Source organism: Rhinoderma darwinii, chromosome 3 (assembly GCF_050947455.1).
Source record: "Rhinoderma darwinii isolate aRhiDar2 chromosome 3, aRhiDar2.hap1, whole genome shotgun sequence".
Taxonomy (NCBI): domain Eukaryota; kingdom Metazoa; phylum Chordata; class Amphibia; order Anura; family Rhinodermatidae; genus Rhinoderma; species Rhinoderma darwinii.
Window position 1 is genome coordinate 7,241,828 of NC_134689.1, and position 23,160 is coordinate 7,264,987.

General features: G+C 41.0%; 1 protein-coding gene across 5 annotated transcripts in view; it reads left to right on the forward strand.

Annotated features, from left to right (window-relative positions):
• LMNTD1 (lamin tail domain containing 1) overlaps positions 1 to 23,160 on the forward strand; it is a 100,782-nt gene that overhangs the window by 40,805 nt on the left and 36,817 nt on the right. For all 5 annotated transcript variants that reach the window (XM_075855783.1, XM_075855786.1, XM_075855782.1 and 2 more), the window contains 3 exons: positions 3,589 to 3,682; positions 7,718 to 7,903; positions 13,530 to 13,655. In XM_075855783.1, the coding sequence (XP_075711898.1) occupies positions 3,589 to 3,682; positions 7,718 to 7,903; positions 13,530 to 13,655 (406 nt within the window). The remainder of the gene's footprint in view (positions 1 to 3,588; positions 3,683 to 7,717; positions 7,904 to 13,529; positions 13,656 to 23,160) is intronic.

The following is a 23,160-nucleotide window of genomic DNA, read 5'->3' on the forward strand; positions in this document are numbered from 1 at the left end:
TGTATATAATTATATATGTACAGCTGGTATAAGTTATACATCTTCTTGTATATAGTGATATGGAGCATGCTGGTATAACCTGGGTATCTTCTGTGTATAATTATATATGTACAGCTGGTATAAGTTATACATCTTCTTGTATATAGTGATGTGGAGCATGCTGGTATAATCTGGGTATCTCCTGTATATAATTATATATGTACAGCTGGTATAAGTTATACATCTTCTTGTATATAGTGATATGGAGCATGCTGGTATAACCTGGGTATCTTCTGTATGTAATTATATATGTACAGCTGGTATAAGTTATATATCTTCTTTTATATAGTGATATGGAGCATGCTGGTATAACCTGGGTATCTTCTGTATATAATTATATATGTACAGCTGGTATAAGTTATACATCTTCTTGTATATAGTGTTATGGAGCATGCTGGTGGAACCTGGGTATCTTCTGTATATAATTATATATGTATAGCTGGTATAAGTTATACATCTTCTTGTATATAGTGATATGGAGCATGCTGGTATAACCTGGGTATCTTCTGTATATAATTATATATGTACAGCTGGTATAAGTTATACATCTTCTTGTATATAGTGATATGGAGCATGCTGGTATAACCTGGGTAACTTCTGTATATAATTATATATGTACAGCTGGTATAAGTTATACATCTTCTTCTATATAGTGATGTGGAGCATGCTGGTATAATCTGGGTATCTCCTGTATATAATTATATATGTACAGCTGGTATAAGTTATACATCTTCTTGTATATAGTGATATGGAGCATGCTGGTATAACCTGGGTATCTTCTGTATGTAATTATATATGTACAGCTGGTATAAGTTATATATCTTCTTGTATATAGTGATATGGAGCATGCTGGTATAACCTGGGTATCTTCTGTATATAATTATATATGTACAGCTGGTATAAGTTATACATCTTCTTGTATATAGTGATATGGAGCATGCTGGTATAACCTGGGTATCTTCTGCATATAATTATATATGTACAGCTGGTATAATTTATACATCTTCCTGTATATAGTGATATGGAGCATGCTGGTATAACCTGGGTATCTTCTGCATATAATTATATATGTACAGCTGGTATAAGTTATACATCTTCCTGTATATAGTGATATGGAGCATGCTGGTATAACCTGGGTATCTTCTGTATATAATTATATATGTACAGCTGGTATAAGTTATACATCTTCTATATAGTGATACGGAGCATGCTGGTATAACCTGGGTATCTTCTGTATATAATTATATATGTACAGCTGGTATAAGTTATACATCTTCCTGTATATAGTGATATGGAGCATGCTGGTATAACCTGGGTATCTCCTGTATATAATTATATATGTACAGCTGGTATAAGTTATACATCTTCTTGTATATAGTGATATGGAGCATGCTGGTATAACCTGGGTATCTTCTGTATATAATTATATATGTACAGCTGGTATAATATATCTCTTCTTGTATATAGTGATATGGAGCATGCTGGTATAACCTGGGTATCTTCTGTATATAATTATATATGTACAGCTGGTATAAGTTATACATCTTCTTGTATATAGTGATATGGAGCATGCTGGTATAACCTGGGTATCTTCTGTATATAATTATATATGTACAGCTGGTATAAGTTATACATCTTCTTGTATATAGTGATATGGAGCATGCTGGTATAACCTGGGTATCTTCTGTATATAATTATATATGTACAGCTGGTATAAGTTATACATCTTCTTGTATATAGTGATATGGAGCATGCTGGTATAACCTGGGTAACTTCTGTATATAATTATATATGTACAGCTGGTATAAGTTATACATCTTCTTCTATATAGTGATGTGGAGCATGCTGGTATAATCTGGGTATCTCCTGTATATAATTATATATGTACAGCTGGTATAAGTTATACATCTTCTTGTATATAGTGATATGGAGCATGCTGGTATAACCTGGGTATCTTCTGTATGTAATTATATATGTACAGCTGGTATAAGTTATATATCTTCTTGTATATAGTGATATGGAGCATGCTGGTATAACCTGGGTATCTTCTGTATATAATTATATATGTACAGCTGGTATAAGTTATACATCTTCTTGTATATAGTGATATGGAGCATGCTGGTATAACCTGGGTATCTTCTGCATATAATTATATATGTACAGCTGGTATAAGTTATACATCTTCCTGTATATAGTGATATGGAGCATGCTGGTATAACCTGGGTAACTTCTGTATATAATTATATATGTACAGCTGGTATAAGTTATACATCTTCTTGTATATAGTGATATGGAGCATGCTGGTATAACCTGGGTAACTTCTGTATATAATTATATATGTACAGCTGGTATAAGTTATACATGTTCTTGTATATAGTGATATGGAGCATGCTGGTATAACCTGGGCATCTTCTGTATATAATTATATATGTACAGCTGGTATAAGTTATATATCTTCTTGTATATAGTGATATGGAGCATGCTGGTATAACCTGGGTATCTTCTGTATATAATTATATATGTACAGCTGGTATAAGTTATACATCTTCTTGTATATAGTGATATGGAGCATGCTGGTATAACCTGGGTATCTCCTGTATATAATTATATATGTACAGCTGGTATAAGTTATACATCTTCTTGTATATAGTGATATGGAGCATGCTGGTATAACCTGGGTTTCTTCTGTATATAATTATATATGTACAGCTGGTATAAGTTATACATCTTCTTGTATATAGTGATATGGAGCATGCTGGTATAACCTAGGTATCTTCTGTATATAATTATATATGTACAGCTGGTATAAGTTATACATCTTCTTGTATGTAGTGATATGGAGCATGCTGGTATAACCTGGGTATCTTCTGTATATAATTATATATGTACAGCTGGTATAAGTTATACATCTTCTTGTATATAGTGATATGGAGCATGCTGGTATAACCTGGGTATCTTCTGTATATAATTATATATGTACAGCTGGTATAAGTTATATATCTTCTTGTATATAGTGATATGGAGCATGCTGGTATAACCTGGGTATCTTCTGTATATAATTATATATGTACAGCTGGTATAAGTTATACATCTTCTTCTATATAGTGATACGGAGCATGCTGGTATATCCTGGGTATCTTCTGTGTATAATTATGTATTGGTGGTATAACCTGGGAATAGGATATTATAATTGTATTACAGTGACTATATGTTCGTGAATCGATGTAAAACTGGAGAGTATTATCTGACATTAGGTTATAAAAGGGCTACATTGTACATTTAGTTATTTCACATTACTGTGACTCCAGTCCAGTCACATTCAAAATTCTGCCATTTGCCTTCGGAAACAGTCTGCAGTTTATTTCTAGTCCGCAGACAGTCCTGCTTGGTTCTGTATAATCTGTTGCCTGGCATGAGGAAGCCCACAGAATTTTGAATGCAGCTCTGGCTGTGACCTGAGTCTAAAACATGATGTTGGAGGTACCCCTTCAAGGGGAGGGCAAATGGATTTGTCATTTTGGTGATGGCTTTTGTGACTAATTTCCACAGATATGAAGAAGAATTTTCCCAGCGTTTAACCCTTGAGGAGAAAGTCATGGAGTTAACACAACAGATCGAGAATCTGAGATCTAATCACATGAAGGTGGGTAACATATCAACGCGTCCGAAGTTCTGAGAATCCCCACAAATGATGGACGCCTTCGCCTAAGGATAGACCCTCAGAGTATATTACAGGAAAACTTCTTTAACCATTTTGAGATGAAAAGTTCTGCAACTTTCTAACATAATTTGCTCTTCAATTCCTCACTATCTGTAAGTTCTCTGCTTGCAATCAATGAATGGGAATATTCCTCTATAGACCTAATACTCAAGTTGACATAGAAGCTTTAGAAATTGGCTTGTTCAGTGTCTGCATATAGATCAGTACAGGATAAGTAATGTAATGTATGTACACAGTGACTCCACCAGCTGAATAGTGAGTGCAGCTCTGGAGTATAATACAGGATATAACTCAGGATCAGTACAGGATAAGTAATGTAATATATGTACACAGTGACTCCACCAGCAGAATAGTGAGTGCAGCTCTGGAGTATAATACAAGATGTAACTAAGGATCAGTACAGGATAAGTAATGTAATGTATATACACAGTGACCACCAGCAGAATAGTGAGTGCAGCTCTGGGGTATAATACAGGATATAACTCAGGATCAGTACAGGATAAGTAATGTAATGTTTGTACACAGTGACTCCACCAGCAGAATAGTGAGTACAGCTCTGGAGTATAATACAGGATGTAACTCAGGATCAGTACAGGATAAGTAATGTAATGTATGTACACAGTGACTCCACCAGCAGAACAGTGAGTACAGCTCTGGAGTATAATACAGGATGTAACTCAGGATCAGTATAGGCTAAGTAATGTAATGTTTGTACACAGCTACTCCACCAGCAGAATAGTGAGCGCAGCTCTGGATTATAATACAGGATATAACTCAGGATCAGTACAGGATAAGTAATGTAATGTATGTACACAGCGACTCCACCTGCAGAATAGTGAGCGCAGCTCTGGAGTATAATACAGGATGTAACTCAGGATCAGGACAGGATAAGTAATGTAATGTATGTACACAGTGACTCCACCAGCAGAATAGTGAGTACAGCTCTGGAGTATAATACAGGATAAGTAATGTAATGTATGTACACAGTGACTCCACCAGCAGAATAGTAAGTGCAGCTCTGGAGTATAATACAGGATGTAACTCAGGATCAGTACAGGATAAGTAATGTAATGTATGTACACAGTGACTCCACCAGCAGAATAGTGAGTGCAGCTCTGGGGTATAATACAGGATATAACTCAGGATCAGTACAGGATAAGTAATGTAATGTTTGTACACAGTGACTCCACCAGCAGAATAGTGAGTACAGCTCTGGAGTATAATACAGGATGTAACTCAGGATCAGTACAGGATAAGTAATGTAATGTATGTACACAGTGACTCCACCAGCAGAACAGTGAGTACAGCTCTGGAGTATAATACAGGATGTAACTCAGGATCAGTATAGGCTAAGTAATGTAATGTTTGTACACAGCTACTCCACCAGCAGAATAGTGAGCGCAGCTCTGGATTATAATACAGGATATAACTCAGGATCAGTACAGGATAAGTAATGTAATGTATGTACACAGCGACTCCACCTGCAGAATAGTGAGCGCAGCTCTGGAGTATAATACAGGATGTAACTCAGGATCAGGACAGGATAAGTAATGTAATGTATGTACACAGTGACTCCACCAGCAGAATAGTGAGTGCAGCTCTGGAGTATAATACAGGATAAGTAATGTAATGTATGTACACAGTGACTCCACCAGCAGAATAGTAAGTGCAGCTCTGGAGTATAATACAGGATGTAACTCAGGATCAGTACAGGATAAGTAATGTAATGTATGTACACAGTGACTCCACCAGCAGAATAGTAAGTGCAGCTCTGGAGTATAATACAGGATGTAACTCAGGATCAGGACAGGATAAGTAATGTAATGTATGTACACAGTGACTCCACCAGCAGAATAGTGAGCGCAGCTCTGGAGTATAATACAGGATAAGTAATGTAATGTATGTACACAGTGACTCCACCAGCAGAATAGTAAGTGCAGCTCTGGAGTATAATACAGGATATAACTCAGCATCAGTACAGGATAAGTAATGTAATGTATGTACACAGTGACTCCACCAGCAGAATAGTGAGTGCAGCTCTGGAGTATAATATAGGATGTAACTCAGGATCAGTACAGGATAAGTAATGTAATGTATGTACACAGTGACTTCACCAGCAGAATAGTGAGTGCAGCTCTGGAGTATAATACAGAATAAGTAATGTAATGTATGTACACAGTGACTCCACCAGCAGAATAGTAAGTGCAGCTCTGGAGTATAATACAGGATGTAACTCAGGATCAGTACAGGGTAAGTAATGTAATGTATGTACACAGTGACTTCACCAGCAGAATAGTGAGTGCAGCTCTGGAGTATAATACAGGATAAGTAAAGTAATGTATGTACACAGTGACTCCACCAGCAGAATAGTAAGTGCAGCGCTGGAGTATAATACAGGATGTAACTCAGGATCAGTACAGGATAAGTAATGTAATGTATGTACACAGTGACTCCACCAGCAGAATAGTGAGTGCAGCTCTGGTGTATAATACAGGATGTAACTCCGGATCAGTACAGGATAAGTAATGTATGTACACAGTGACTCCACCAGCAGAATAGTGAGTGCAGCTCTGGAGTATAATAGAGGATGCAACTCAGGATCAGAACAGGATAAGTAATGTATGTATACAGTGACTCCACCAGCAGAATAGGGAGTGCAGCTCTGGAGTATAATACAGGATATAACTCAGGATCAGTACAGGATAAGTAATGTAATGTATGTACACAGTGACTCCACCAGCAGAATAGTGAGTGCAGCTCTGGAGTATAATAGAGGATGTAACTCAGGATCAGTACAGAATAAGTAATGTAATGTATGTACACAGTGACTCCACCAGCAGAATAGTGAGTGCAGCTCTGGAGTATAATACAGGATGTAACTCCGGATCAGTACAGGATAAGTAATGTATGTACACAGTGACTCCACCAGCAGAATAGTGAGTGCAGCTCTGGAGTATAATAGAGGATGCAACTCAGGATCAGAACAGGATAAGTAATGTATGTATACAGTGACTCCACCAGCAGAATAGGGAGTGCAGCTCTGGAGTATAATACAGGATATAACTCAGGATCAGTACAGGATAAGTAATGTAATGTATGTACACAGTGACTCCACCAGCAGAATAGTGAGTGCAGCTCTGGAGTATAATAGAGGATGTAACTCAGGATCAGTACAGAATAAGTAATGTAATGTATGTACACAGTGACTCCACCAGCAGAATAGTGAGTGCAGCTCTGGAGTATAATACAGGATGTAACTCAGGATCAGTACAGGATAAGTAATGTAATGTAACAGAGATTATATTGATTGTCACCCAACTTTCCCAAAAACAGATGTAACTAAGTACTAGAAAAGGGTTGGTGAGAATATGTAAAGGTTTCACACAATGGGACTACTTAGGGACTTCTATTGGCAGATTTGCATTGATCCTGTACTGTAAGGGTTAACGTCATCTCTCTGGATATTATATGGAGCTGTTATATCTGATCACTTCCATCTTCAGCAGCTCCACATCAGCGGCACCTCAGCTTTAATTTGTACATCTACCCCCCCCCCCCACCTCAGGTAAAATCAATTCTCCACATGAGCGCTGCCGCCAGGCTCCCTGTCCGTCACCACACCAGTTATTACTGCAGGAGCCTTAAAGATAAAGCATCGCTAGTCTCTGTTGCCACCAGGAGAATCACTCTGTTTCTAGGAAAGCTGGGTGACAGCCAGCATAAACGCCATTACAATATCCACACAGCTTCCCTACAGTCCTGAAAGGCAAAGCCATGCAGCAATACTGAAGTCAGGCCTAAATCCATTCATATCTAGGAAAAAAATTCTGGTTTCTGGGAAAGTTGGGTGTTGGGCTGTAATGACGACCATGTTGGCGGTCACCCAGCTTTCCTGCCACATATATAGACTTATAGATGAGTATATAATAACCGATCCCTCTATTGTTGTATTATCAGGAGTCGCAGGAGCTGAGAGCCCAAGTGTCCCTGTCAGAGGCCCTCGTCCTCCAGTTAGATGACAAGCTGCGGCGGGTGAGTCGCGGGGGCCCAGCTCTGATGGAGACCGTGCAGAAAATCCAGGAGGCCAGCGAGGCGGAAGTGAAGAGACTGCAGAACGAGACGGAGACTGTCTATAGTCACAGCGTAAGTGTCCCCTATATACTGGGCAGCGGTGATGTCAGAACCAGGGGGAACGTGCCCATATCTCCTGCCACTAGCTCCCCACCCACTGACCATGTGACATTTCTAGTATTGGTGTCTTCTTATGTGACAGAGGGGCCATCGAACCCCATTAGACCCCTGGGCCCATGTGTGACTGCTTCCTCTACACCCCCTATGGCTACGCCCCTGATATTGGGTAATACTGAGTGACTGTGGGGCCCCGTAACAAAATTTACAGGAGTTTGGGAAAGCTGGATGACAAGCACAGTGTGAGCTGTATTGACGGCCTTATTGGTTGTCACCCAGCTTTGCCAAAGGCAGAAATAACGAAAAAATGGGCAATTCAAGGACATGTAGTTCATTACAATGAGATCTTAAAGGGCCGGTGTCCAGTTTTTTGTAAATAATTGGCCAATGAAAAGTTCTGCAACATTCTGTTAGACTTTGGGGAAATGTATCAACGGCTTTATGCCACTAATGTGGCGTTAGAAAGTGCACGCCATATTTGCACAATATTTTTTTGCCATTTTTGCTTTTTTGGGGGGATTTAAAAAAAAATAAAAATAGTGCAAAATGGGCGGGATTATGCAGAGGGGCGTGTTCTCTGTTGACTGACATATTTACTATCATTTACGTCAAAAATTGGCGTCAATTATAGGTCAAATCTACACCTGCTCACAAATTTGGCGCATCTTACACACGACATTCTAAGCAATTCTCTTCCATTGTGTTTCAATTCTTTATCATTTTTAAATTATCTGCTTGCTGTCAGTGAATTAGAACCATCTTCTTTATATTTAGGGGCTGAAACAGCACACTAACCCAATCGGGTCCACATAGCCAAATGTCAAATTACAATGTGTCAGTGTAGTAAAGAGCGATCATTGCTGTCAGTGAACGGAAACATTCTTTGTGTACATCCAGAGGCTCTCGTCACAAGCACCTGTGTCAAGAATATGTATAGTCACTGTATAGCAATACATACGTAAAGAGGGGAGGACTCCAGACTGATAAATGTCATCTGCACTGATACATTGCAACAAACAATCAGCACAGGAGAGATATATTTGCTGCTCTACACTGGATACAATTGTAACAAACCCTCAGCTGTCAGAATTATTGGGTTTGTACAGGTTTTCAGCCTCTAGATGGAAACCAGAATGCTACCCGTCACTGACAGAAAGCAGAGATCTTGAATAAGGAGCAGAACTCTTCATTATACAATAAATAAGATTCATTTTCTTAGGGTAAAAAATTTAAAGGGTCTTCCACTAAGTTCAGAATGCCCCCCCCCATCCACTGGCAGGGGTCCATCGAAGCCTTGTCCGAATATCTCGGGGGTCAGCCTGGACCCCTGCGCCCCTGTGTATATATATATATCCTGCACCGTGATCTCCGCAGTCAGTATTTTCCATTTCTTATATATGAGCAGCGTGACTCATCCTTCCCTACAGACCGACAGTTGCTGCTAATTTTAGCGTCCTCCTATTTTTCACGAAACGCCGTTATGTAATCGCTGTCTGTGTCGCACTCTGAGCCACCGCTGAGAAAAGACAATGGAGGGAGGAAGCGGTCCCTGTCCTCGTCCTTGGCCTCGCTGTATATATGTATCTAGCGAGGTGCGAGGCGCAGACATACACTGAGAAATCCGGAATCCCTGAGGTCCTTTAAACAAAGCTGACACTAGATTATTCTTCAAATGTAGCAGAGCTGAAGTGGTCCTTGAGCTCCTTGCATCCCTTGTGCATTGTGATAACTTCCTGTGTGAAGATGATGGATTATGTTTTACCTGCAGTCCTATGTAAAACCCCAGGTGACAGATTGCGATATCATTATAAGATGTTGTGCTAAATGACAGACTCAGCTCTGCTGTATCTGATAAACATAGCACCGTTGCAACATAAAATCCCTGCGCGCCTGCATCTGACAAACTCAGCTCTGCTACATATGACAAACTCAGCTCTGCTGTATCTGATAAACATAGCACCGTTGCAACATAAAATCCCTGCGCGCCTGCATCTGACATACTCAGCTCTGCTACATACGACAAATTCAGCATGCTGCATAATATAAACTCGGTCAGCCTGCATTCAATAAAGTCGGCCCTGCTACATCCAACAGACTCGACACTGCTGCATCCGACAGACTCGACACTGCTGCATCCGTTAATGTGATCACTGGTGCATTTAAAAAGCCTTAGCTCTGCTGTATCTAATAAATATAGAACTGCAGCATCTGACAAACCTAGCTCTGCTGCACCTGTTATAACTTTGAGTTGTTTTTTGTCGCAATATTCGTAATCGTGGCAAAACCACCATTTTTTTTCTAAAACAACGGCGGTATTTTTCTCATGTTTACGAAAATTGCAGCAAAAACCGCTACTCATGTAAATACCCCTATAAATTCATAATCTCTGCAGCATGTGACAAACTCAGCCCTGCTGCACGGGACAAGCTCGATCATGCCGCATCCAATAAACTCCACCATGCTGAATTTTACACACTCGAACCTCCTGCATCTGACAAACTCAGCTTTACTGCATCTGATAAACTATGCTCTGTTGCATTTCAAAAACTTCAGCTCTGCTGCATCTGATAAATATAGCACTGTTGCCTTTGACCAACTTAGCTCTACTGCACCTGATAAAGTAATTCAGCTCTGCTGCATCTGACATACACAGTTTTGCAGATTCTAACAAACTGAGCTCTGCTACATTTGAAGCTTCCACAAAGGAGCCTGTTGTGCGTATCAGGGGGTGTGACAATGACAGATTGTGCGGGATGAAATCCCCTCTAATCACATTATTAGCGTGTAATTCCTTTGTCCTGCGTTAAGTAACAATTAAAGAGACAGAAAATGTAGAGCGACGATGTCCATCTACGTCTTATATCTGATCCTGGGAAAGCTGGGTGACTAATATGGCCGCCATTACAGCTCCTGTTAGCCAAAGCTTTCCTAGGGTCTAGAGTAATATGGGGGCAATGTGATAGAGCAGAGGGGAGTAGGGAGAGAAGAGCAGGGAAAGGTCTGTGTATGTGAGTGACCAGGTGACCAGACACAGCTCTACACAACCTACAAAATGGCAGATTATGGTTCAATGTTAGGAAGAGCAGCTCTGAAGCACAAACTTCTGCCCTAACAAGAGAATAGGGACACTTATGAGCATGTGGGGGTTTATTATATGGGTAGAGTGGCACTTTAAGAAGCAGGATGACGCATTTGTGACTCGATGACCCCCCCACCCCCCCACGTATCTTCTGATCTTCTCCCTCATGTAATGTCCAATAACGCTGAATGTTTAACTGGACCCCATTTAAGGAGTAAACGCCCCTCATCTGCCCCGAAAACGGTAATATGTCGCCTCCTGAAATCTCCCCCAAATCCAGATCCGACCCATCAGTCCACACAACGAGAAGCAGAAACATAAAGAGGATCAAACCGTATTATGTGTGATACTGTCAGCTGAGCCATGTATCTAATCCTATCATGTGTGACACTGTCAGCTGAGCCATGTATCTAATCCTATCATGTGTGATACTGTCAGCTGAGCTGTGTATCTAATCCTATCATGTGTGATACTGTCTGCTGAGCTGTGTATCTAATCCTATCACGTGTGATACTGTCTGCTGAGCTGTGTATCTAATCCTATCACGTGTGATACTGTCTGCTGAGCTGTGTATCTAATCCTATCATGTGTGATACTGTCTGCTGAGCCACTGTATCTAATCCTATCATGTGTGATACTGTCTGCTGAGCCACTGTATCTAATCCTATCATGTGTGATACTGTCTGCTGAGCTGTGTATCTAATCCTATCACGTGTGATACTGTCTGCTGAGCTGTGTATCTAATCCTATCACGTGTGATACTGTCTGCTGAGCTGTGTATCTAATCCTATCATGTGTGATACTGTCTGCTGAGCTGTGTATCTAATCCTATCATGTGTGATACTGTCTGCTGAGCCACTGTATCTAATCCTATCATGTGTGATACTGTCTGCTGAGCTGTGTATCTAATCCTATCATGTGTGATACTGTCTGCTGAGCCACTGTATCTAATCCTATCATGTGTGATACTGTCTGCTGAGCCACTGTATCTAATCCTATCATGTGTGATACTGTCTGCTGAGCCACTGTATCTAATCCTATCATGTGTGATACTGTCTGCTGAGCTGTGTATCTAATCCTATCATGTGTGATACTGTCTGCTGAGCCACTGTATCTAATCCTATCATGTGTCATACTGTCTGCTGAGCCACTGTATCTAATCCTATCATGTGTGATACTCTGCTGAGCTGTGTATCTAATCCTATCATGTAGCAGACAAAAAATGGCGACAGCACCCTGCGAACACTAATGCCACCTAAACCACTAAATATAAATAAATATGCACTAAAGCTAAATCTACTTACAAATAGGGAGGTTCTTAGTGCACATTTTGATCAAAAAGTGTTAGCCCACCTGCCACGACAAGGCGACCTCTGTAAGGTGGGAACCTACGCTGCACATACACCCAGAACTGGGACTAAGCCTACATATATACCTGGGGATGGTAGGATCCAGCATTGAACTGATTAAAATCACCCAGGGCAGAATGGGAGGAGTGCAAGAACAACAAGTGGAGGCAGTCACTAACCCCACATATATGGATCACATAAACACAACAAAAAGTTGAACAGCACATTCCAACTAAATGATACAAAATGTATGCAGGTGCAAGAACGCCTGTGACTGCAGAAATACAGCAGACAAAAAATGGCGACAGCACCCTGCAACACTAATGCCACCTAAACCACTAAATATAAATAAATATGCACTAAAGCTAAATCTACTTACAAATAGGGATCATGTGTGATACTGTCTGCTGAGCTGTGTATCTAATCCTATCATGTGTGATACTGTCTGCTGAGCCACTGTATCTAATCCTATCATGTGTGATACTGTCTGCTGAGCCACTGTATCTAATCCTATCATGTGTGATACTGTCTGCTGAGCCACTGTATCTAATCCTATCATGTGTGATACTGTCTGCTGAGCTGTGTATCTAATCCTATCATGTGTGATACTGTCTGCTGAGCCACTGTATCTAATCCTATCATGTGTGATACTGTCTGCTGAGCCACTGTATCTAATCCTATCATGTGTCATACTGTCTGCTGAGCCACTGTATCTAATCCTATCATGTGTGATACTCTGCTGAGCTGTGTATCTAATCCTATCATGTGTGATACTGGCTGCGGAGCTGTGTATCTAAGCTTTAAAGGTTTATTCAGATGTTGCAGGTGAGGTGCCATTAAAACCGCATCTAAAAACCGGATGCGTTCTTTATGATTTCTAATTTTTTTTTTATTCGCTTTTACCCGCACCTCCACCGCAACGTCTGAGTACAATATTCACACAGTGCAGTTTTTTGTGCAGTGAAGGCACAACCAGCAGTGGGTTTAAAAAAAAAAAAAAAGAGTAGTAAAATCTTTACACTTTTGGTTGTGGCCTAAAAAAACTGCACCAAAAAAACTGCACTGTGTGAATGAACCCTTAGTTGCAGGCCCACAGACTTCTCCTCCCCCGCCTCGTCGGTTCTGCTCACGCTTCTCTCTTGCTTTCTGGCAGCTGCTGGAGCTACAAATGCGACTGAACACCGATCGTATCCTGCTGGGACGGGCGCAGGAAGAGAAGGAGCGGCTGCACCGCAGGGTGGAGGAACTAACCACCGAGGTGACGTCACTGGAGAAGAAGGTAGGACCACAGTGACCTCTGAGCACCCCAGACCAAAGGTCTGACCAATGACAACGCTCAATTCAAAAATGTGGGACCATGATGCATTGCAGCAGGTCATTATATCCCAACATCTGCGAGGACAACTCTGTGACTACCCATCTGAGCACCACAAGGCGGGCCGGGCAGTTGTCACTGATGATGGGGTCGTGCTGCAGATCTTAAAGGGGCTGTTTAAAGGTTACAAATTATGCTGAAATGGAGGGAACCATTGCCGGCCTAACAAATTGCCAACTCCTCCCAACTATTCAGTCTTTCCTGCGAATCGGACCTAAAATGGGTGGAGCTTATGCAAATCTACCCAAAAGTGGTCGTTTCTCAAAGGTTTTTCTCCCCCTCTCAGCCATCCAGCTCAGTAGAAAGGGGTCACATGATATCTCCCTATTCCTATGACGTCACCGAGGCGGGCTCACTACTTTTGGCCTCGTGTCCAGCACTTTGGGGGTTAATTGATTGATCACCATCCGTTTGGCGATGAACCGCGCGTAATTTTACCACAAATTGCAGTACGTTTTTCTTGGCTGCGCCGCTTCTACAAATGAAGCACGTTAAAACCAGTACAAACACTTCATCCAAAAACCGTATATAACAAAACCGCAGCAATTTACGATTTCAGGGCATGCTGGGAGTTGTAGTTTTGCAGCAGCTGTAAAGCCATAAAGTGACGGGTCCCCTTTAACTATTAAAGGGCCACTAACCATAAAATTATCACCACATAAAAGTGCAGTCATCCTATTGAAGAACACTACGGACCGCTTTTCCCCACCCGGAAATGGCTGATACCAGGGAACAATAGATAATATTCTACCAAACAGAGCGAAGACAGACATTCGGTAGACTGTCCCTTTAAATGTGCGCATTCAGGAAAGCCACCGACGTCTTTACTTTAGTCCACAACGTTACGTCGGACTCTGCGGCCGCATTATTTGTTTCACTTTATAAAAACCTTCAGGGAGAAGAAAAGTCAAGAAGAGAAGAAGCTGCAGTGAGACGCTGATCTCCCCTCCCCGCATGCGGCAGACGCAGGAGTCATGTTTTGCTAATTCGGTAGAAGTCTGGTAATGGACGGGGAGGGGGCTGGATGTGTTACTTGTTATTTTCGCTAGAAGCCGGCACAGAATGTTCTGTCTGCAGCGCGGCCTCGCGGGGAGATCGCGGATTCTTTGATCTGCGCACAAGTGGGAATTGTCCAGGAGACCATATTGTTAACAAGGCCGGGGAAGTGTCTGAGAAGGTTACTGCCAGGCTAATACAACTTTTATAACGTTACGCGACAGATGTAGCAGAGCTGATTTTTATTTACTGTTTATTTTATGCATAGCAGTGCGACGCATTGAGCTAAGATATTATAGTAGGTCACCAACAGCAGTCCTGTGTAATAGGATAGGATATATCACCATGAGCTGTGCCACATGACAAACTCAGCTTTTATGCGTATCACACAGCTCTGCTAAATCTGACAAACCCATCATTGATCCCTCTGAAAAAAACTTATATCACCTGCCTCTCACAAACTCAGATCAGTACAGGATAAGTAATGTAATGTATGTACACAGTGACTCCACCAGCAGAATAGTGAGTACAGCTCTGGAGTATAATACAGGATATAACTCCGGATCAGTACAGGATAAGTAATGTAATGTATGTACACAGTGACTCCACCAGCAGAATAGTGAGTGCAGCTCTGGAGTATAATACAGGATGTAACTCAGGATCAGTACAGGATGAGTAATGTAATGTATGTACACAGTGACTCCACCAGCAGAATAGTGAGTGCAGCTCTGGAGTATAATACAGGATGTAACTCAGGATCAGTACAGGATAAGTAATGTAATGTATGTACACAGTGACTCCACCAGCAGAATAGTGAGTGCAGCTCTGGAGTATAATACAGGATGTAACGCAGGATCAGTACATGATAAGTAATGTAATGTATGTACATAGTGACCACCAGCAGAATAGTGAGTGCAGCTCTGGGGTATAATACAGGATATAACTCAGGATCAGTACAGGATAAGTAATGTAATGTATGTACACAGTGACTCCACCAGCAGAATAGTGAGTGCAGCTCTGGGGTATAATACAGGATGTAACTCAGGATCAGTACAGGATAAGTAATGTAATGTATGTACACAGTGACTCCACCAGCAGAATAGTGAGTACAGCTCTGGGGTATAATACAGGATGTAACTCAGGATCAGTACAGGATAAGTAATGTAATGTAATGTATGTACACAGTGACTCCACCAGCAGAATAGTGAGTACAGCTCTGGAGTATAATACAGGATATAACTCCGGATCAGTACAGGATAAGTAATGTAATGTATGTACACAGTGACTCCACCAGCAGAATAGTGAGTGCAGCTCTGGAGTATAATACAGGATGTAACTCAGGATCAGTACAGGATGAGTAATGTAATGTATGTACACAGTGACTCCACCAGCAGAATAGTGAGTGCAGCTCTGGAGTATAATACAGGATGTAACTCAGGATCAGTACAGGATAAGTAATGTAATGTATGTACACAGCGACTCCACCAGCAGAATAGTGAGTGCAGCTCTGGAGTATAATACAGGATGTAACTCAGGATCAGTACAGGATAAGTAATGTAATGTATGTACACAGTGACTCCACCAGCAGAATAGTGAGTGCAGCTCTGGAGTATAATACAGGATGTAACTCAGGATCAGTACAGGATAAGTAATGTAATGTATGTACACAGTGACTCCACCAGCAGAATAGTGAGTGCAGCTCTGGAGTATAATACAGGATGTAACTCCGGATCAGTACAGGATAAGTAATGTAATGTAATGTATGTACACAGTGACTCCACCAGCAGAATAGTGAGTACAGCTCTGGAGTATAATACAGGATGTAACTCAGGATCAGTACAGGATAAGTAATGTAATGTATGTACACAGTGACTCCACCAGCAGAATAGTGAGTGCAGCTCTGGGGTATAATACAGGATGTAACTCAGGATCAGTACAGGATAAGTAATGTAATGTATGTACACAGTGACTCCACCAGCAGAATAGTGAGTACAGCTCTGGAGTATAATACAGGATATAACTCCGGATCAGTACAGGATAAGTAATGTAATGTATGTACACAGTGACTCCACCAGCAGAATAGTGAGTGCAGCTCTGGAGTATAATACAGGATGTAACTCCGGATCAGTACAGGATGAGTAATGTAATGTATGTACACAGTGACTCCACCAGCAGAATAGTGAGTGCAGCTCTGGAGTATAATACAGGATGTAACTCAGGATCAGTACAGGATAAGTAATGTAATGTATGTACACAGTGACTCCACCAGCAGAATAGTGAGTGCAGCTCTGGAGTATAATACAGGATGTAACGCAGGATCAGTACATGATAAGTAATGTAATGTATGTACATAGTGACCACCAGCAGAATAGTGAGTGCAGCTCTGGAGTATAATACAGGATATAACTCAGGATCAGTACAGGATAAGTAATGTAATGTATGTACACAGTGACTCCACCAGCAGAATAGTGAGTGCAGCTCTGGGGTATAATACAGGATGTAACTCAGGATCAGTACAGGATAAGTAATGTAATGTATGTACACAGTGACTCCACCAGCAGAATAGTGAGTGCAGCTCTGGGGTATAATACAGGATGTAACTCAGGATCAGTACAGGATAAGTAATGTAATGTAATGTATGTACACAGTGACTCCACCAGCAGAATAGTGAGTACAGCTCTGGAGTATAATACAGGATATAACTCCGGATCAGTACAGGATAAGTAATGTAATGTATGTACACAGTGACTCCACCAGCAGAATAGTGAGTGCAGCTCTGGAGTATAATACAGGATGTAACTCAGGATCAGTACAGGATGAGTAATGTAATGTATGTACACAGTGACTCCACCAGCAGAATAGTGAGTGCAGCTCTGGAGTATAATACAGGATGTAACTCAGGATCAGTACAGGATAAGTAATGTAATGTATGTACACAGTGACTCCACCAGCAGAATAGTGAGTGCAGCTCTGGAGTATAATACAGGATGTAACGCAGGATCAGTACATGATAAGTAATGTAATGTATGTACATAGTGACCACCAGCAGAATAGTGAGTGCAGCTCTGGAGTATAATACAGGATATAACTCAGGATCAGTACAGGATAAGTAATGTAATGTATGTACACAGTGACTCCACCAGCAGAATAGTGAGTGCAGCTCTGGAGTATAATACAGGATGTAACGCAAGATCAGTACATGATAAGTAATGTAATGTATGTACATAGTGACCACCAGCAGAATAGTGAGTGCAGCTCTGGAGTATAATACAGGATATAACTCAGGATCAGTACAGGATAAGTAATGTAATGTATGTACACAGATACTCCACCAGCAGAATAGTGAGTGCAGCTCTGGAGTATAATACAAGATGTAACTCAGGATCAGTACAGGATAAGTAATGTAATGTATGTACACAGTGACTTCACCAGCAGAATAGTGAGTACAGCTCTGGAGTATAATACAGGATATAACTCAGGATCAGTACAGGATAAGTAATGTAATGTATGTACACAGATACTCCACCAGCAGAATAGTGAGCGCAGCTCTGGAGTATAATACAGGATGTAACTCAGGATCAGTACAGGATAAATAATGTAATGTATGTACACAGTGACTCCACCAGCAGAATAGTGAGTGCAGCTCTGGAGTATAATACAGGATGTAACTCAGGATCAGTACAAGATAAGTAATGTAATGTATGTACACAGTGACCACCAGCAGAATAGTGAGTGCAGCTCTGGAGTATAATACAGGATATAAATTAGAATCAGCAGAAGATAACTAATGGATTATATTCAACTTTACTCATATGAAGGATGGATTGCATGTGAACTGTCTATTTAAGAAGATTAGGATTGAGACGTAATACTACTTCCTACAGACTAATTTCTGATGGGTACGAGTCTGAACCCCCTCTGGGGTACACGTGTGATTATATTTGGCATTTATGGACCCATAACAGAGCTTTGTCTTCAAAACTAGGACAACTCATATTTTTAGAGCCGCAACAAGAACAAAAGTTATCAGAGTTATAATGAAATGCAGCATTTATATTCATTTAGGTCATTACACAATTATGTGAGAGGTTTGTAAACCAGGGCGACCTTCACACTCCACTTCTACTCCAATCACATCCAGAGCTGCATTCAGAATTTTGTGTTCCTGTTCCCAGAGAGCAAAGCATTGTTAGGAGCTCAGGTGACAGTTACACAGTCAGCGCTAAGCTGTTAGATCAAATGTGTGACAGGGGTGGAAATAAACTGTTCTATGTTCCCAAGGTCAATCAGTGGTATTGTGAATGCAGCTCTGGATGTGACTGGAGCAAATTATATGATATAATTGGATATTAGTGCAACACAGAACTTTGTAAATACTTTGCTTTACTTCTTGTGTACTGATGTCATGCCTTATACTCCAGTCACATCCAGAGCTGCATATCACCAGAGACTAGTGCATTGTGGGACATTAGATGAGGGTTACATAGTTAGAGCTCTGCTGCTACTTTATCTATCTATCTATCTATCTATCTATCTATCTATCTATCTATCTATCTATCTATCTATCTATCTATCTATCTATCTATCTATCTATCTATCTATCTATCTATCTATCTATCTATCTATCTATCTATCTTTGGCACAATTTGTTTTTTAAACCACCCTCCTTTTCTAGACACTTTTCAAAACAATCTAGTGAGGCGCAAAAAGTGTATAAAACACATAATAAATCTGATGTCAGATTTCTGTCTCTTCTAGTTTAGTAAATCTCCCCCATTGTGTTATGCCCGGTGCACGGCCTAAGTGGGTGGAGCATGACACAATTACCCAAGAACACCGGAGAGAATACCTGTGTCATGCTCCGCCCCCTTAGGCGTGGTTCTAGGCATAGCACAATATATCAGTTTAGCCCGGAGTGTCCCCTTAATACTGGCCTGACACTTCCTCCCGCTCCCCGAGGCTTCTGTTCTTTACTTCCGTTTCTAGAAATTATTTTCAGAATTTTTAAGGAGCCTTTTTTTTTCATGTCTTATTTTTTCTTACTGCCTGCGGGGCGGAGGGGGCAGAGATTGCGCTAGAAATCCTAGAGCTGAGCTGTAATCTCGTATACAAGGAATGCCAGGCAGCCAGATAACATTCTATAGGTCCTTAGGATGGCGCCCAGATTAGCTCCTTATATCCAGATATCACCTCGGTGGAATGAGAAGAATCCACACGGCGTCACGCAGAAGACTAACGTTACCCGCACACCTAACCTGGCTGCCAACAATCTAATGTCTATGGCAACTGCCAGTCTCCAGACAGCGGAATAAGGATCCAACCGATCCCATCCTATTGTTTGTTCGGATAAGCGGCAAAATAGGTTTATGGGCGCCGCTTATCCCCAGCTCCATAGCAATATTAGGCAGATTGTTTTTTCTCTAGGCCCTGGCTATGGATGACAACCACTGTGATAATTGTATTGGCAGTCAGAATGGCTGTCACACTTCTTTTCCAGATACAAATGTAACTAAGAAACTGCCGAGTAGGAATTTTGTAAGAACTCAAGGACTTTTTTTTTGGCCTTTATTAAATATTTTTTTTAACAATTTTATTTAAATAATAAAGAAACCCTAAATTATTATTATTGAAAATATGTAAAAAAAAAAAAGAATCACAAAAGTATGAAAACTATTTTTTAAAAGTTAAAAAAACCTGTAGTTTTTTTTCTGTTTAGTGAATGATGTAGAAAAAAAACCTGATCAAAATAATAAAAAAGGACCAGTCTCCTCAATAAAAATGTACGTGACCTAAAAAAGAACTACTCAAGGACTTTTTTTTTCTTCGGGGGAGGGTAAATGCTGTGTATTAAATATTGTTAAATATTAAATTACAAAAAAATCATTATATCATGTTCTGAAATAAAATTGAAAAATTAGGGACAACTCAAAAAATAAATAAAAAAAATGAACACAAAATATAAAAAAAAAAGATAAAGAAAATAAAAGTTCTGGTTATTTATGATGACATCACATGACAATAAACCCCGTACACATATTAGGTGTGAATATGACCATAACAATCCACACAAATAATTAATTGAAATAAAAATAATGAAATTTTAAAATTTTGTAAAAAATTTCTCCTATCCTATAAATAATTTGCACATTTTTATGTATCCCAAAATAATGCCGAAAAAAGTCCAAAAATTAAGCTGGTCTATAAAGGGTTATAGTGGCCGATCAAAAAATAAAATATGCAAATCTGATCCATTCTAAACCCTAAAATAATATAATTCTATTCACATTGTCTCGTTATTTAATCTGATCGTTCTATGAATCCTGAGATCCAATTACCAGAATTACCCCATTACCTTCCACCTCATGCCGTGTCCATATCAATTATTATGTAAGCAAATATTAATAGAGGGAATAAAAGTGCTGCGCACGTTGTGCGATCAGCGGCGTAGCGTGGCGCCGGCCGAGCATACAGTGTCAAGGTTCAAATGACTCCATGTGCTCTGCATAATAATACCCATATACTCCGCCATAACCCAACCCCTCATCACAATTGTATTACCATAATGTAGCATTTTGCGTGTATGCGGTTTTGTCGCAATTGGCGGCTGTGACTTGATTTTGGTTTTCCCATTGAAATTTATATAAAAACTGAGTAAAACGCGACTTTTAGGGCAAAAAATGTCCCAGCACGTCTGTATCTAATTGATAGGATTCACTTTAGTGGACACTACTTTTGGCAGAGTTGGTTTTTTGCAATACGATTTTGCAAATTACGACCCGCGATCTGATGACGATTACGAGCGATTGTATAAAGAATGGGAATATTTTATAAGCAGTTTTTTTTTTTGATCGGTAGCGATCCCTCCTGTGATCGCTTTGCTATGCCGGACTCCTATGCGGCGGTCATCATACATCCATGGTGGCTATTTGAAACCGATTCCTGGGGGTCATTCACATGTGGCGGTTGTCGATAGATACGGTGGGAATTCAGGCAGAATCCTAGAGGGTGAACCCAGTCTGGAGCCCGGCCAGTACATGAAGTATATTTGCTTAGCGTAGTCCTGGTGCTGCAGCTGGCGGTTACGGGGACGGTTTGTGTAGATCCGTCCTGCACATGAACTGTCAGCGTTCGCAGGTGCTTGTTACGTAATTCTGGAGCGGCGTCAAGTCATATTAAAGAAAACGCAGCTCTGAGAAGAAGAGTCTCCCGGGGTTCAGGTTAGATCCAGACGTAGAGAAAGAGCGAGATTGCATGTGGTCATTTTACCCCAAAATGCAACACCCCCCCCCCCCCCCAAAAAAAAAGAGTTGAGTTCTCCTTTTGTCAAGTTGTTCGATATTATTCTTGGTTATATCTGTTCCTGGGAAAGCTGGGTGACCTGAAAAATGGCTGCCATTTCAACTCTTAAAGGCGTTGCTTCCCAGATTCCCTACAGTTCTGAATGGCAAACTGGGTACCTTTTGACTTTCAGGGGTCTGGGAAAGCGGAGTGGCAACCCTTGTGGGAATTGTCAGGCGTCATTAACAAAAATCTATGAGCAAAGAGAGAGAGAAATCACATTAGTCATATTTCCAGCTGGTACATTTGGGTCAGTACTCAGCTTTTACAGGTTCCCGAACGGCAAAGTTACCTACTTACGCAGTGATATTGGAGCAGTGGATGTATCTATTTCTATTTAGGCCGAGCGGCTGGCTGGATCAAATGGGAACTTTCTGAGACTCCTGAAAGTAGTGGTGGACTGAGAATGATCTGGGGTATACAGGCCGGAGCTTATCTGGGGTCTTATCCAACATACAGGCTGGAGTTTATCTGGCGTCTTATCCAACATACAGGCTGGAGTTTATCTGGCGTCTTATCCAACATACAGGCCGGAGCTTATCTGGGGTCTTATCCAACATACAGGCCGGAGCTTATCTGGGGTCTTATCCAACATACAGGCCGGAGCTTATCTGGGGTCTTATCCAACATACAGGCCGGAGCTTATCTGGGGTCTTATCCAACATACAGGCCGGAGCTTATCTGGGGTCTTATCTAACATACAGGCTGGAGTTTATCTGGGGTCTTATCCAACATACAGGCTGGAGTTTATCTGGGGTCTTATCCAACATACAGGCCGGAGTTTATCTGGGGTCTTATCTAACATACAGGCCGGAGCTTATCTGGGGTCTTATCCAACATACGGGCCGGAGCTTATCTGGGGTCTTATCCAACATACAGGCCGGAGCTTATCTGGGGTCTAATCCAACATACAGGCCGGAGTTTATCTGGGGTCTTATCCAACATGCAGGCTGGAGTTTATCTGGGGTCTTATCCAACATACAGGCCGGAGTTTATCTGGCGTCTTATCCAACATACAGGCCGGAGCTTATCTGGGGTCTTATCCAACATACAGGCCGGAGCTTATCTGGGGTCT